Source organism: Colletotrichum navitas, assembly GCF_030913465.1.
Source record: "Colletotrichum navitas strain CBS 125086 chromosome Unknown LY79scaffold_20, whole genome shotgun sequence".
NCBI lineage: Eukaryota > Fungi > Ascomycota > Sordariomycetes > Glomerellales > Glomerellaceae > Colletotrichum > Colletotrichum navitas.
Genome location: NW_026850566.1, coordinates 231,335 through 246,210, shown reverse-complemented (window position 1 = coordinate 246,210; position 14,876 = coordinate 231,335). Strand labels below are relative to the sequence as shown.

At 56.1% G+C, this 14,876-nt stretch overlaps 5 protein-coding genes across 5 annotated transcripts; 4 read left to right on the top strand and 1 right to left on the bottom strand.

Annotated features, from left to right (window-relative positions):
- Positions 1–907: 907 nt before the first annotated feature.
- On the top strand, positions 908–4,001 carry LY79DRAFT_512709 (uncharacterized protein; the record flags this gene model as incomplete). Its single annotated transcript, XM_060554403.1, has 2 exons — positions 908–1,640; positions 1,708–4,001. The coding sequence occupies 2 exons, from the start codon at positions 908–910 to the stop codon at positions 3,999–4,001; spliced, it is 3,027 nt and encodes a 1,008-aa protein (XP_060415567.1).
- A 1,550-nt stretch (positions 4,002–5,551) lies between these two features.
- On the top strand, positions 5,552–6,961 carry LY79DRAFT_589203 (uncharacterized protein; the record flags this gene model as incomplete). Its single annotated transcript, XM_060561009.1, is given in 4 exon segments — positions 5,552–5,640; positions 5,704–6,003; positions 6,025–6,037; positions 6,056–6,961. 4 exon segments carry the CDS (start codon positions 5,552–5,554, stop codon positions 6,959–6,961), a joined length of 1,308 nt encoding a protein of 435 aa, XP_060415566.1.
- Positions 6,962–7,864: 903 nt separating this feature from the next.
- Positions 7,865–9,163, top strand: LY79DRAFT_549581 (mitochondrial 39-S ribosomal protein L47 (MRP-L47)-domain-containing protein). The gene is made up of 2 exons (XM_060557488.1): positions 7,865–8,452; positions 8,515–9,163. The coding sequence occupies exons 1-2, from the start codon at positions 7,931–7,933 to the stop codon at positions 8,815–8,817; spliced, it is 825 nt and encodes a 274-aa protein (XP_060415565.1). The 5' UTR covers positions 7,865–7,930; the 3' UTR covers positions 8,818–9,163.
- Positions 9,164–9,473: 310 nt separating this feature from the next.
- Positions 9,474–11,911, top strand: LY79DRAFT_549578 (GDP dissociation inhibitor). Its single transcript, XM_060557487.1, has 8 exons — positions 9,474–9,776; positions 9,905–9,929; positions 9,998–10,057; positions 10,133–10,160; positions 10,223–10,568; positions 10,638–11,177; positions 11,234–11,388; positions 11,452–11,911. Exons 1-8 carry the CDS (start codon positions 9,731–9,733, stop codon positions 11,644–11,646), a joined length of 1,395 nt encoding a protein of 464 aa, XP_060415564.1. The 5' UTR covers positions 9,474–9,730; the 3' UTR covers positions 11,647–11,911.
- LY79DRAFT_549576 (nucleolar GTP-binding protein 1) lies at positions 11,912–14,714 on the bottom strand. Its single transcript, XM_060557486.1, has 5 exons — positions 14,597–14,714; positions 14,074–14,528; positions 13,781–14,009; positions 12,480–13,719; positions 11,912–12,373 (listed from the first exon to the last, which is right to left on the bottom strand). Exons 1-5 carry the CDS (start codon positions 14,605–14,607, stop codon positions 12,332–12,334), a joined length of 1,977 nt encoding a protein of 658 aa, XP_060415563.1. The 5' UTR covers positions 14,608–14,714; the 3' UTR covers positions 11,912–12,331.
- Between the last annotated feature and the right edge of the window lie 162 nt (positions 14,715–14,876).

Below are 14,876 nucleotides of genomic sequence, written 5' to 3'. Positions count from 1 at the left end.
TAGGGTACTTACTTGCCTTGGCATCTCGCAGCAGAAGAGCCCGCAAAGGAAGCACTGTACCTCACACCGTCCTTGCACAAAAAAGAAATAACCCACCCATCCCAATCCACCCCATCCTTTACACTACTTCCTCTCTTCACCTGCCTGCCGACCCATCATCCGTCAACCAGGATTCCCGACCAACGGCCAACCTCCCACACTCTCTCCGAAAAAGGCCCTTCATAAAGACCTCGCTGTCTCCACTCCTCCTAGAAGGGGCGACGTCCAAACCCACTTCTTCCCTTTTTTTCCCTCTCCCCTCCTCCTCTTTGGACGGAGTGACCACTGCTCAACGGTTCCTACTCTGCACACCCTCGGCATCCACCCCGGCAAGACCACTTTTTTTTTTCTTCCCTCCCCTTCCTTCCCACCCTCTGACCCCTCTCGGCGCCGCCAGGTACCTGACAGGCTTTTTCTGCCGAAGACAACGACGCGCCAGAGAGAAAAAAAATAAAAAGGATCGAGCCCCATCTGCTCCACTCCCGACCCTCCCCAAAACCACCTCCAAACGGGATCAACTGGAGCCTCAATCCCACCACCAAAAGTCCACCTTACAAACAACACCCTCTTCGCGTGTTGTCTTTGGGTTCGCGACTTTCCATCATCCTTCGACGGAAAGCTTATTCTGAAGAATCTCTTTTCACCTGCACCTTCAGCTGACATTTCGAGTATTCCTTTTCTCGGCGTGCAGCATCATCTTCCATTGGGTCAGCGGCTTCATTGTCTCGTGTCCCACAAAAATTTTCCCACGAGGCCTTGGACGAGTCCCCCGTTCAGACGTAGGAACGCGTCTCGACCTCGCAACAAGCAAGCTTGCTCTGTGCGCCTTTGTCTCGACAAAAGGCCAGCAGACAAATCAGTGGATAGCATGGACGCTTCCCAGTACCCTAACAACGGTATAAACACGACATCGGCCTCCTACCCGTCGCCCCCCGCCATCACGCCTCACCAACTCCAGCACACCAACTCCCCGCTGCCTCACCAGACTCTGCCGCCTTTGCAGCCGCAGACCTCCGCAGCCATGAACCAGATGTACGGCAGCAACCCTCACACGCCTCGCACTCCTGCTACTCCCAACACTCCGGGTTCGCAGAACAACATGCCTGCCTACCCTCAGCAGCAGCAACAGCAGCAGCAGCAGCAGCAGCCGGGTCGTGGCGGTCCTTACCAGCAGATGGGCCAGTATCCTCCCCCGCCCCAGGCCTACGGCACTCAGTCCATGTTGCCTCAGACCACGATGGCTTCTTCTCATCCGCAGCCCATCGCGCCTGCGCCTGCCTCCGGCCGTGTCCCTCCTGTTCTTCGGCCCATGCCCGCCGGCGGCGTCATGCCCCAGCCCGGTATGAACTCTCCCTACGGACCCGGCGGCGTCATGCCCGGCGGTCTTGGTGACAGCGACCAGCCCACCCACGTCGTCGGTTCTCAGGGTCGCCGTGGCATCTTGCCCAGTGCTCCTGGACGTCCCGCCGCCACGCCTGCCGGCGCCGGCAACGGGAAGAGCACTGTTATTCCGGTCAAGGATGCTGATGGCAAGTTTCCGTGCCCTCACTGCACCAAGACTTACCTCCACGCTAAGCACTTGAAGCGCCACCTGCTACGCCGTAAGTGCTCCCTCCTTCCAATCCGCGATTGGCCACGACTCTTTTCGCTGACAATTGCGATCTATAGACACCGGCGACCGCCCCTACATGTGCGTTCTATGCCGCGACACTTTCTCGCGAAGTGACATTCTCAAGCGTCACTTCCAGAAGTGCTCCATCCGCCGAGGCAACCCGACTGGTGCTAGCCACTTGTCCCACCCTCAGGCTCATGTCAAGAAGAATGCTGCCGCCCAGAAGGCGCTTGGTCAGGATGGCGGTCTTAACCACCTCAATGGTCTTGGTAACATGCCTACGGATGGCATGGTTCAGCCTTTTGGTATGATGCCTGTGCAGGATGGGATGAGCAACCTTGCAAACGATCAGAGTCAGTTGTCGCGCTCCAGCAGCCTGACTAGGCTTGATAATGGCAGTAACCAAGACAGACGGGATTTGACAGGATCTGTCATGGATGCTTCTGGACGAGGTGGCAACTTCGAGCAGGCATACAACGGCAATGTCCCTAGCTCCATGACGCCCAATATGAATCAACAGATGCAAAACTACAATATGCCCCCGGGTCAGAATGGAATGTCCATGTATGGCGGGTCGAACTCGAACCAACAATCGGGCCTTGATTGGTCTCAAATGTTCCAGGCTGGTGCGCAACAAACCTACGCAAATCATCAATTCCCCCCTAATCTTGGACAGACGCAGATCGCAACCAAACCCGAGCCTAATACCGGCACCGAAAGAACAATAGGTCCTCCTGGCCTCCAAACCCACCCCGATTCTCTCTTCTACTCGACCTGGGGCGTGCCGCCATCGATCCAGGACCCCTTCACTCAACTCTCCAACCAGATCCTCAACTTCTTCTACCCTCCAGGTTCCCCGATAACCAACGAAAGTGCCGGCTTCAACCTATACTTTTCCGCCGATAACATACGCGACTTTTTAGAAAAGTACACCCATTTCCATGTCCATTTTCCTATTCTCCATACCCAAACGTTCCGCATCATGGATTCGTACACTGGCTTGCTAGCCGGCATGTGCTGCATGGGCGCCTGCTACTCGGATCGTCTCTCTCCAGATCACGTGCGCGACATGATGAACTTTCTCAAGGCGGCTCTGGTTCGAGACGTGCAATTTCTTGCGCCGACTGCGGACAAGCAGCAGCACAACGGTAATGTCAACGCCGGTGACTCGAGCAACGGCCAACGCAACCTCGAGGAGCTTCAGGCTGTTATGCTTCTCCAGATTTTGCTGATCTGGAACAGCACTCCTGAACACCGAGAGAGTGCTCGTGAGATTTTCCCAGCAGTGGCGGGGCAGGCTCGCAGGCTTCGTCTGTTGGAGGTCTCCACCAGATTGCCCCTCTTCAGCCCGCTGCACCAGAGCAACTTTACCCCTCAGAACTTCGACGTCTCCACATTCGATTGGGGTGTGTGGGTTGAGCAGGAAAAGCGGATACGTCTCATGCACATCATCTTCCTCTGCAACTCCGCCATGGAACTCTATTTTAACGCCCGCTCTCACATCGATAGTCTGGAAATGCATATTCCGCTGCCATCCGATGATGCCGCATGGGATGCACGGACGAAGAAGGATTGCGAGGACGCTCTTGGTCTTCACGGAGAGGAACTGGCACGACAAAAGAACCCGAATGGGACGCGACGCAGCAGGCAGCCCGAGATGAGCTATGCCCTCCAAGCATTGCTGCATGGATCGTATCAAATCCAGCCAGGCAGAACGAACTTATATGGCAAGTTCGTTCTGATACACGCCATTCTGTCGTTAATCCGACGCGCTCAGTTGGACGGTAGTGCTGTGATGAAGGGGTATGCGACGCCCCCCATGAGCGACTGGATGATGAACGGGGGATCAGATGCCAACGGCGCCAACAGCGGCAGAGGCACGCCAGTCGATCCCGCTCTTCAAGGCATCCCAACCCACGTTCATGACTCCTTCCGAATGGCACTGCAAAAGTTCAAGACCAACTGGGACGCTGACATGGTCAATCAATTTCCACCTGGATCAGCAAAGAATGTGCGCAGGTACGGGTTCTCTAGGGATGGTATTCATTTCTACTGGCTTGCCAAGTACCTTCTCAAACACACACGGACATCGGAGTTACAAATGGAACCGGACGCGCGGTTTATTGAGGTGATGCACTTGCTCAAGTCGGTTAAAGCTTGGGTGATGTCGGACGGGGCAACACGGGGTGAGGAATTGGGATCGGTTGGAGACATCGATAAGGATTTTGGGGTGGCAAACTTGACACTCGATATGGCACGACTTTTTAAACCTCTTCCGGCGGTGGTGGAGGATCCAGGAATACCTTCTGTTCAAACGGATATCGGCACGGCAGCGGCTGGCATGCTCTGACATTTCACAACAACAAAAAAAACCAACTGCATTTGGTGGGGCGTCTGTTTTGCATTTATTTTCTTTTTCTTTCCTCTTTTTTTTTTTACTGTTTCCTCATGGGTCGGTTCTCATCGACTCACAAGCTTTGTTGCGGAAAAGCATTCTCGATTCCCTACTGCATCAAAGCCGGATCGACGGTGGTTAGTTCTGATATGCATCTTGTGGCGGGTGGTTTCACGCAATGATAGACGGGGGAGGCGGAGTTGGCACTGCATTAGACTGCGATCAGATAGAACCTGGGAGGCTCTCGGGTGGCACCAGTGGTGGCCCGACGAGGTTGTCACGATATCCATAGCTTTTCGCTCATAATGACTTGTTTTGGCGGTCCGTGTGGCTAGACTGGTCTGGTCTAATGGTAGATGTCTCAAAATGGGTGGTACTTGTCTTGTTTTTTTACTCTTTTATCGCATCACTGAAGAAGAAAACCAGGTCTGCAGGGAGGTATCGATGTTTGGCCCAGTTTTCCGTTCTCTTTGCAAGTTACGGCCTGGACTTGAAGACTAGACATTGCAAAATTGACTCGATTGTAAAAAGAAAACTCTGAAGGCTTGATATCATATCCTTTGACGCTTGTAACGGACCCATTCATTGCAAGTATGAGATGCCTTGTGGCATCAATCCTGTAGCTGGAAGAGCGTATACGGACGGACTCGGACCCGTGTCCCTCTCTCAAGCGGACACGGCGGTGACTGGGAGCCATACGTGCATGCCGGCTGTTTGCTATTCTTTGGACCTGTCGACAACGGTAACCTTAGGCACATACTTGTCGACGATAGCTTTCTCCTCTGGGGTCGGCTGGTATTTCTCCTCTGCCTGGTCGGAGAGGTAAAGGCCGGCGGCGCCCCAGGCCAGGACCGCTACGCCGACGCCCAGGCGGGTCTTTGGGGAAAGATTCTTGTAGGCTCTGCCGGGGGTTGAGTTTCATGTGAGCAACGTCGACTTTTAAGGGGAATAGGCATTGCCAGGTTGCTTATGTGGTTGTTTATGTGATGAGAGAGAAGGAGGTGGGCTGGCGGGCTTTAAACTCACTTGAACATCTGGTCTCCGGGGGGTCAGACAGGTGGATGAACGAGATGATCTTTCAGGGCGGGACGGATGGCATCACTGGCGTCACAGACATGTGAGTGAACAGCTAAGAGATGATGCAGGGAGGGCAGTAAGGCTTGAGGCTTACCTTTTGAAGAGCCTTTGATTGAAATCGAGTGAAGGCCGTCGAGCGAGGTTGATGGAGTTTTACGAGGACGAGGTTCTTGGAAGTTATCGTCGTTGAAAAAGGGAACGATTGGACGAGGGTGGGGCATATGGGAGAGGGGCGTGGCTTTAGTGAATAAGGAATGAGTATCTCCACCCCTCACCAACTCCAACGTCGAGGGCAGCCCCCATCTATCTTCCTTCCACAACACACCAGCTGGCAGGTCTTGAGTACAATCTTGTTCAAGTTTCTTTTTGCACTAAATGTATAATCCTCCGAACCCGTCCAGTTGATTAGAGTACCCCCTTGTGGGAATATGGCGGCAAACGCCCTGCCTGTAGAGCTGATCGAGCTCATCTTTGCCCATGTTTCTTCGACTGGCGACACGAAGACCCTTAGGCTCTTGTGACGGGCCTTCGCAGACGTTGGGTTCCTTTATCTCTTCACCACAACTTTCACGCACCTGAGCTGGCGCGACGATGTGATGAGGCTCGAGAACTGGTCTCGACACGACAGGCTCCGCCGCCACCTCCGGTCCTGGACTGTTAACTTGGCGCGCCTCAATGAACATCCCGGCCGCCACGCGAGCTTCTTCCAGTACTGGTTCATGGACCCCGAGGACAGGGAGTCGCTGGTGTTGAGACATGGCTGGGCGGAGTTCTACGACGCGGAAGCGAGGAGGAAGGCGATAGCACGTCTCGCCGAAGAGGAAGAGGGTGATGTAAAGCGGTTGGTCAATGCGGCGGCGAGATTGAAGCACTTGAGCACGTGAGGATTTTGTTCAATGAGTGCCCATATGAGGGTGTGATCTTGAGGAGAGCGTTTGCGGACCCCGTCAGTGAGGTGGTCCGAGCCGTGTGAGGCGAGTACAATGCTTGGGATGCTGGCGATGGTGTTGATGAATTTTGGCTGCTTGAAGAGGTTTGAAGTTGACCGCTTGCCTATGAAAATGACGCCGTCTGTTACGACGGAGACGGCCTGGGGTGAATTTGCAAGAAGCGTAGGGGAACGGCTGGAGGAAGCAAAGCTCGGCCTGGACTATTCGGGGTCGGCTGGAGAAGAGACGGCCAGAGAGACAATGGAGAACGTCTCTGGTAGCTGGACTCAGCTTGTGGAAGTGCTGTTGGCGAGCTGCCGACGTGTCAAATCATTGGAGGTGAAGCAGCACTTCTATCGCCCGCTCGGAGACCGTTCGCGCAAGACGGGACGGTTGAACCAAGTGCTGTTGAGGTGCACTACGTGGAGGCTAACGGACCTGAAGCTGGAGGGTTTCGCTACCACGCAAGAGGAACTGTCCGGGTTTCTGAGGGGCCAGCTCACAACGTTGAAACGGCTGAGGCTGGGCGGACGGGGAGTCGCCAACGTGAGGGACAAGTCCAGGGGGGGGATATGGCTCGAGATGGGGACATGGTTCGGATTCTTTACGGGGTTAAGGGGCAGGTTGAGAGCGGACAAGGCTGGCTGTGTGCTGGAGAAGATCCATCTCGAGGGGGGCTTTCGGCAGGTTGACAGAGTCGAGGTCGATGGCGAGGAGAGGGGGCTGGTCGAGAACTATGATTTTTATCCAATAACCGACGACAACTGGGCGCTTTTGGAGACGCCTGCGTGGGTGAGGGCGGGCTTCTCTACGATTTATCTGGACAGAAGTGCGTTCGTAAGGTACGCTCTTGGGGACGAGGATGTTAGCTATCCCGGATTTACAGGGGGATTACTCGGCGAGGTTTGAGCGCGCTGCCGATATACATTCATTCTCCTGCTTCGACATACAAGGCAGTTGGAACATGGATGGGTACGACGTGGCCCATTCCCGACCATCATTGGGACATCAGCGACTGCGCAGTGATGGCTATCGGATTGTGAATGGCCTTTGCAAACGGGAAAAGTTGACTCTTCTAGTAAGGCTGTCATGCCGATACCCTTGAGCTAGGTAGACTCACGTGCATGTTGCACCTTTCTGAAGATCACGCTTCTGGTATGTGGTATGTTCTCTTGCATCTGCTCGAACTCCTGGACCGGATGTCGGAAGGTGCTGAAAACCCACCCTTTTTTGCCAGGCTGACACTCACTGGACGGCAAATTTCAGCGAATGCCTATCTCGTTGGAGGTGTTTTAATACCGCCCTTAGCTAGACGTTTTTAATCGTTTGTGGCCCCACGCGAAACAATAAGCTACTGGGTTCCGTGGCAGTTGGTGGCGCGGGCGAAAGCAGTAGAGGCAGTAGAACGCTTAACTTGGTGAGCTGGAGGCACGTATTCGAGGGGACGCGTTCATTGAGCTTTGAGCTGGCAGAGTTCGGACGTGAACAATTCCATGGTCCCAAGAATATGAACTTTCGAGTTCAGCCTCACAAATTCAAGATGAGAAAGGCCAACTCGACTCTGAAACCAAAAAGGTCGGGTAAATGTCCAGTTGAGAATCGTTGGACCGCGAAGAAGAACCGTTGTGGATAAGAGCAATTCACGCGTCAGCCACACTGGATTTCGCGTCGCCACGCATCGTGGCAGCCAAGTGGCTGGAGCTCTACTCGTCCAACTCAGACCCACTCAGACGGTGGCTTGTTCTCCCGCAGCCGTCGCACACGCGCGTCTGATTGGCCGGATGCTCGCCCAATTTTCTGAGCAGGCGAAATAGTTCGAGCTCTCAAAAAGGGATTCATGATCCTTACCAGCAGCCTCATTGACCCCAATTGCCAGAGATGGCGAACCCCAATGTGATGCGGCCATCGATAGGCCGCATATTGCGACTCCAAGAGACCCGCAATTGGCTGTCCACGATATCGACAACGGCGGCGCAGCCCCGAACCGCAGCGGCATGCTTCTCGACTTCGGCTGGGCACTCGGTGCGCAAGACTCGCGACAACAACCGCCTGCGAGGCGTCAGTACCATGAAGAGGACCGGCCCCCGTGAGCCGCTCTCCGTCTCCTGGGAGACGCTCCCCAAGCCGGCGAACTACAAGCCCGAGGTTGCGGTGGACCCGAACCACGGGCTCTGGGGTTTCTTCTACGGCAAGAACAAGCTTTTGCAGACACCCAAGGAGGACCAGTCCCACGGCCGCGCGTGGACGGTGGATGAGCTGCGGAAGAAGAGCTGGGAAGATCTCCACACGCTGTGGTATGTCTGTCTGAAGGAGAGAAACCGCATCTCGACGACGAGTCGCGAGCGGGAGAGACGCAAGCTTGGATTCGGCGCCTACGAGGCCAACGAGAGGGACGAGACGGTTTGTGATTGACTCCGACCACGCCGACACGGAGAGATGAACGCTAACAGGTTCGGGTGCAGGTTGTTACGACGATGAAGGCGATCAAGCACGTCTTGACCGAGCGCTTTTACGTCTGGGAGGATGCGCGCAAGCTGGCGGAGGAAGACCCCGAGGTCGACCTCTCAGGCGAGGGAGAAGCGTACATGCCCTTGTCGGGCTATGAGGAGGATCCGGCGAGTAACAAGTATTTGACTGAGGACGTCGAGGCTGCTGCCGTCGAGTCACCAGCCGTCGAGGCTCCGGCCGAGCCCGAGACGGAGAATAAGGAGGCCGCGCCGCAGGCTGAGCAGGCCGAACCCTCGCTGCCGAAACCGAAGTTTTGAGCAGCCCGGTAGCTGTAGTCTCTCCGTCCGGTATGAGGGCCGACGACGGGAGAGCCATGTACCATTGTATCCAGACATGTATAGACCCTTGTACGATACGAATATTTTGTGCCAGGCTTATCCTCCAAAAGCCGACTAGAAATGATTGCCTTTCTCCCCCGACCCTGCAGACGCACACCGGCTGTTGATGTGTGAGCTCGTGGCTGAAGCGAGCGAGACACACGACATAACTGATGACCGTTTTCATAGGTCCCCCAGTTTTCGTACACAGTAACAGCAAGCATTTGCATAATTCCGAGGAGGACTGTCCGTAACTGAGTAATGGATGAATCGAGACTTGTGTTTGCATTGACGTTACAGAACCGGGACGGGGAAGGGCGGGAGCTGGGTCCTGGTAGCAGGGACAGGCCCAATCACACCGCCGAGTACGCCAGCGAGCCAGGAGAACACAAAGAACGAGACCGACAAAGGGTCCAGAGGTACCTGACATGCCTGGCCTTTACCTCTAGCGGCCTCGGTTGGTCCATGTCTTCTCTGCTAGCGGTGAGCAGGCGGGGAGCGGACCTCTTGCATGGGCCGCTGGTAATGCACTGGAGCCAGACAGGCCCAGGCGAGCGCAGGCACTGGTCCCCAATGACACACTCGACGCTGAACCCCTCCAAACCCGCTGGGCGACCCAGGCAGGTAATTGCAGTAATCTAGCAATTCTACGGCATAGCAGGTGGCCCTCGCCCCCCCCACTCGATCCTCTTTTTGCTGCATTTCCGGTCCCGTGTCTGCTTGCAACACCGCAACGAACATAACATACTTTTCTCCCCGTTCCCATTTCCACCTTTCCCCTTCCTCTGCCAAACCAACCCCCGATCCGCCTTTTTAAATACAACAACCACACCACTCCTCTGTTGCCGCAACCATGGATGAGATTGCAAAGGAATACGATGTTATCGTGCTGGGCACTGGTACGTGACGTCGCGCCCGTCCTCCTTTATTGCCCCGCATCGTCGCTCGTCGGCGTGTGGGGTCCCCCCCCCTCCTCTCCCGAGGAGCTTCCTGGCTAACTGACCGTCTCACCGTCTGCTGCATCTAGGCCTGACTGAGTGTATTCTCTCTGGGTGAGCAAGCTTCCGGCATCGTAGTCGAGTTGTTCTGTGGCATGCTAACAGTCCTCCCCCGCGTGCAGTGTCCTCAGTGTGAAGGGTAAGAAGGTCCTCCACATTGACCGCAATGACCACTACGGCGGGTAAGTTCCCATCGCCCTGGCCGGCGCTTGCCTTTCTCCCCCTCCTTCCAGTGAGCTCAAGCTAACATCCGGCAGCGAGGCAGCTTCCGTGAACCTCGAGACGGTAAACACACCCGAGATCCCTGCCTGTCCCTCGGTCTGAGTTCTGACCATGTGCATTCGCAGCTCTTTAAGAAGTATGGCAACTACGCACAGGGCGAGGAGCCCTGGACAAAGTACGGCCGTCTGAATGACTGGAACATCGACCTCGTTCCCAAGTTCCTCATGTCTGCTGGCGAGCTGACCAACATCCTCGTCTCAACTGACGTCACACGATACCTCGAGTTCAAGCAGGTTGCCGGCAGCTACGTCCAGCAGGGCCAGAGCTCCAAGGCCACCGTCGCCAAGGTTCCCTCCGATGCCGGTGAGGCCCTGCGCTCGCCCTTGATGGGCATCTTCGAGAAGCGCCGCATGAAGAGCTTCATCGAGTGGGTCGGCACCTTCGACATTAAGGACCCCGCCACGCACAAGGGTGAGTGCAGCCAACTCCTTCGGAGCTTTCAAGCATCCCAGAACCCCCGCAGTGGCTGACATTCGCAAGGCCTTGACATCAGCACGGTCACCATGAAGGAGGTCTACGACAAGTTCGGCCTCGAGACTGGCACTCGTGACTTCATCGGCCATGCCATGGCCCTCTTCACCACCGATGACTACCTCAACAAGCCCGGTGCCGCCCCGGAGGCCATTGAGCGCATCCGCCTGTACGGCACCTCGGTTGCCCGCTACGGCAAGTCTCCTTACATCTACCCTCTGTACGGTCTCGGCGAGCTTCCCCAGGGTTTCGCCCGTCTGTCGGCCATCTACGGAGGTACCTACATGCTCAACACCAACGTCGACGAGGTGCTGTACGAGGGCGGCAAGGCTGTCGGTATCAAGGCCACCATGACTGGCGTTGAGGAGATGAAGTTCGAGACCAAGGCCAAGATGATCCTCGGCGACCCCAGCTACTTCCCTGGCAAGGTCAAGGTTGTCGGACAGGTCCTGCGTGCCATTTGCATTTTGAAGCACCCTCTGGCCGGCACCAGCGACGCCGACTCTGCCCAGCTCATTATCCCCCAATCCCAGATTGGCCGCAAGAACGGTACGTTTGAGTGAATGGGGCAAAGATGCTTGCACGAGACAGCTAACCGAGGCTAGACATCTACATCGCCTGCGTCTCATCGGCACACAACGTCTGCCCCAAGGGCTACTGGATCGCTATCGTCTCGACCATTGCCGAGACCAACGCCAACCACCACGTCGAGCTTCAGCCCGGCCTGGAGCGTCTCGGTCAGATCGAAGAGCAGTTCATGGTAAGCGAAATTGTGAAGGAGATTATGTACATAATGGACACAGCACTAACGGATTCAACACAGGGTGCCCCCATCCCCATTTACGAGCCCACGGACGACGGCACCGGCGATAACGTCTTTGTCTCCAAGAGCTACGACGCCAGCAGTCACTTCGAGAGCACGACCGACGACGTCAAGGACATCTACCGCCGCGCCACCGGTGAGGAGCTCAAGGTTGAGGGCCTGAGAGAGGGTCTCCAGGTCGCAGCTGAGCAGTAGGCGCGAGGTTGTTATGGAACCACGGAAGGAGGGCTACAGGCGGGGGGAAGTCGAGTCTTGAGAGGCATCAAGCCATCGTATGTCGCAACAGACGGCAATCCGGAGTAGATATATATACGCCTCGGACGTAAATCATCTTGGGGTGGGACTCTTCAAGGTTATTTCAAACCAAATTACTGCACTTTTTAATCCCTTCATCCATAGTGTCCGCAACACAAATGTAACATGCGGACGAGCACGATGCAAGCCTTGGGGTGGGGGGTATTGACTCAATTTCAAGTTTCTCATTCGGGGTATTCAACGGTCCTTTTTCGGGCCGTGTGACCTCTGTGGCCGACGACCGTGTAAAACGACATGCACGTACACATATCAGAGCAACCGCGCGACGCTTTTGATGTACGTTTCTCAAAAGGCACGTCAAGTCTTTTTCCCCCTGTTGTCCTTCTTCCCATCTTCCTACTTTTTTTCTTCTTTCTTTCTTACTGGTGATCGCCAAGCGAATGATGAAGGAGTCAAAAGAAAAGAAAAACAAACAAAGACCAAACGCCACCATGCCGAAGTAAGGGGAGGAGAGAAAAAGAGGTTGGATCAAAAAACCAAAACAAACCAAAACAAACCAACCCCCAAGTGAGCCATATCTACTTTTGTTCTCTTTTCTGTAATCATCCATTACCGACGACCGTCCTTAACGTCTCTGGTTCTTGCCCAAGCCACGCTTGCCAGCAACCTGTAAGAAAGGGGGTAGTTAGCATGCTGTCGCAGTTCAGTCTGACCCCCCCCTGGGAGAAGGGGGAGGTGTTACAAGAAAGAAGCAGCAGGTAAATAGAACGTACCAAATGTCTTTGCAGAGAAACAGTGGTGTGGCGATCACCCTCACCCTGTCTGGCCATGCGGTTCCTCTTCTTCTGGGACAGCTTGGCGAGACGGTCGGCCTTGGTGCGGTCCTCGACGTCCTGGACACCATCCTCGCGGCGGTTGACTATGGGGGCGCGGCTCTGGCTGCGGGCACGGCTGTGGGAGCGGAGGCGCTCCTTGGGGGTAGCGTCCATGTCCATCATGTCGACGTCCTCGGTGCCGGCGCGAGAGCGGCCGAGGGAGCGGCCGCGGGGGCGGGACTGGGAGCGAGCGCGGTTGACAATGTCGGTGGTGTCGACACCGAGCTGGTCGAGGGCGTCGTCCATCTGGGACAGCGGCACCTTTTGCAACTTGCGCGGGATGATGGCCTGGTTCTTGAGGCGCTTCTTCATCTTGGCCTCGTTGCGGATGAGGGCCTGCTTCTCGCGGATCAGCTCGGCCTTGGACAGCACGTCGGCCTCCTCCTCGTCGTCGAGCTCCTCGTCCGACTCGTAGAAGCCTTCCTTCTCGAGGCGCTCCTCCTCCTCCTCGAGCGCCTGCAGCTTGGCATCGATGTCCGGGTCGATGAAGTCGTAGACGTTCTGGCCGTTCCACACCTCGGGGATCTTGTCATGCTTCCACTCCGGGTTCTTGAGGAGCCAGTCCTGACGCATGTCCACGCTGTAGACGCCGGCGCCGCCGTTGTCGGCCTCGATGTCCTTGGCGAGGCGGCGGCGCTCCGGGTCCTCGCGGTCGTACTTCTTGAGGTTCTTGACGCCCTCGGGGATGAAGGTCTGCAGGGGCGCGGTGCCGGGCTGGGCGACGTGGATACGGGCCATGACGTCGGCGAGGCGGCCGCCAATGTTGCCGCTGCTGTTGGTGCCGGCGCTGAGCTTCTGAGAGACGCGCTCGGCGATGAGACGCTCGCAGACGGTGTTCTTGACGTGCTGGACACCCTCCTGGGTGTTGCACGACAGCTGGAGCATCTCAACATCGCCCGACTTGAGCAGGCCCTGGAGCTGCGCCTGGGTCGCGGCGTCGAGGTCCTCCGGCTTGACGACGTCGATCTTGTTGATGACGATGAAGACGATCTTGTTCTGGAACAGGGGCTTGATGCTCTGGAAGAGGTTGATCTGGGCCTGGATCGAGTAGCCGCACTGCTCACTCAGGTCCATGAAGTACATGATGGCGGAGCGCAGATGGGCGATGGCGGTAACAGACTGCATTTCAATGGTGTTCCTGGGTGGGAAGTCAGTATCTCGTGCCACAGACCTTTTGTGAGTCTGGTTCGTGTGCTTACATCTCCTCGAGGGGGTGGTCGAGAATACCAGGAGTATCAATGCACTGGAAACGAAGGTAATTGTAGTCGAAGTGGCCGACAAAGAGCGACTTTGTCGTGAAGGCATACGGCTGGACGTCGACGTCGGCTCTTGAGACGGACTTGAGGAAAGAAGACTTTCCGACATTGGGGAAACCCGTGACGAGCAGGGTTCTGGTGTTAGGGTCGATCGAGGGAAGACGGCCAAGATCTAGTTCGAATGTCAGCGAGCTCAAGCGCGCCTTTGAAGGGGATTGCCTCAGGTCATCACTCACGCTGTCTAACCTGGTCGAGATACACCAAGGGGTCCTTGAGACGCTTGATGAGCGTCGCCATGCGACCGAGCGCAGCGCGCTTCAGCTGCTTGCACTGGAATAGAGACTGGCCATACTTGAGGAGGCGAACGTAGTCTCTGGAGATGGTCTCGATCAGGTGCTTGGCGGTAGACAGCTGGCCGAGGGCGATCTTGAAGTGGTCGGCGTCGTAGAGGGTGTTGATCAGGTCCTTGTGGAAGGGGTGGATGTCGTTGAGGCGCGGGAACGACTCGATGATCTGGCCGAGCTTCTCGGTGATGGTCTCCTGGGTGAACTTGACCTTGCGGGTGTAGAAGCCGCGGATTCTCGAGATCTTGAAGCCGGATCGGATCTGGGTGGGCAGCCGGCGCTGCGTCCTCGAGAGGACGATGTCGAGGAACTCTTGCGAGTTCGGCACCGGGGGGAGGTCCTTCCACCTGCGATTCACGGGTATTAGCGAAACCGTCTTGAGGATTGAGGGGGGAGAGGGGGTTCCAAAACATACTGAGTCTTCATTTTGGGCGGCTGGGGGTTCTGCGTTGGAGTGAGGAAACAAAAACTCGAAGCAGAGTCCTCAGATGTTGCTATCGGTCAAGGTGCACCGCCAGTGGACTGAACGTAGCGCTAAGGATGGGGGGGCGGCGAACGTCCTGCACACACAAAAACTTTTCGGTTTGCTTATCTTATCATACGCACAGACGAAAAGTGTCAGGGTGATGGGGTCTGGCATCGCATCCTGGCGCCCGGTTTTTTCTGTTGCACATCTGCAGCCAGCTTTCCTCTAG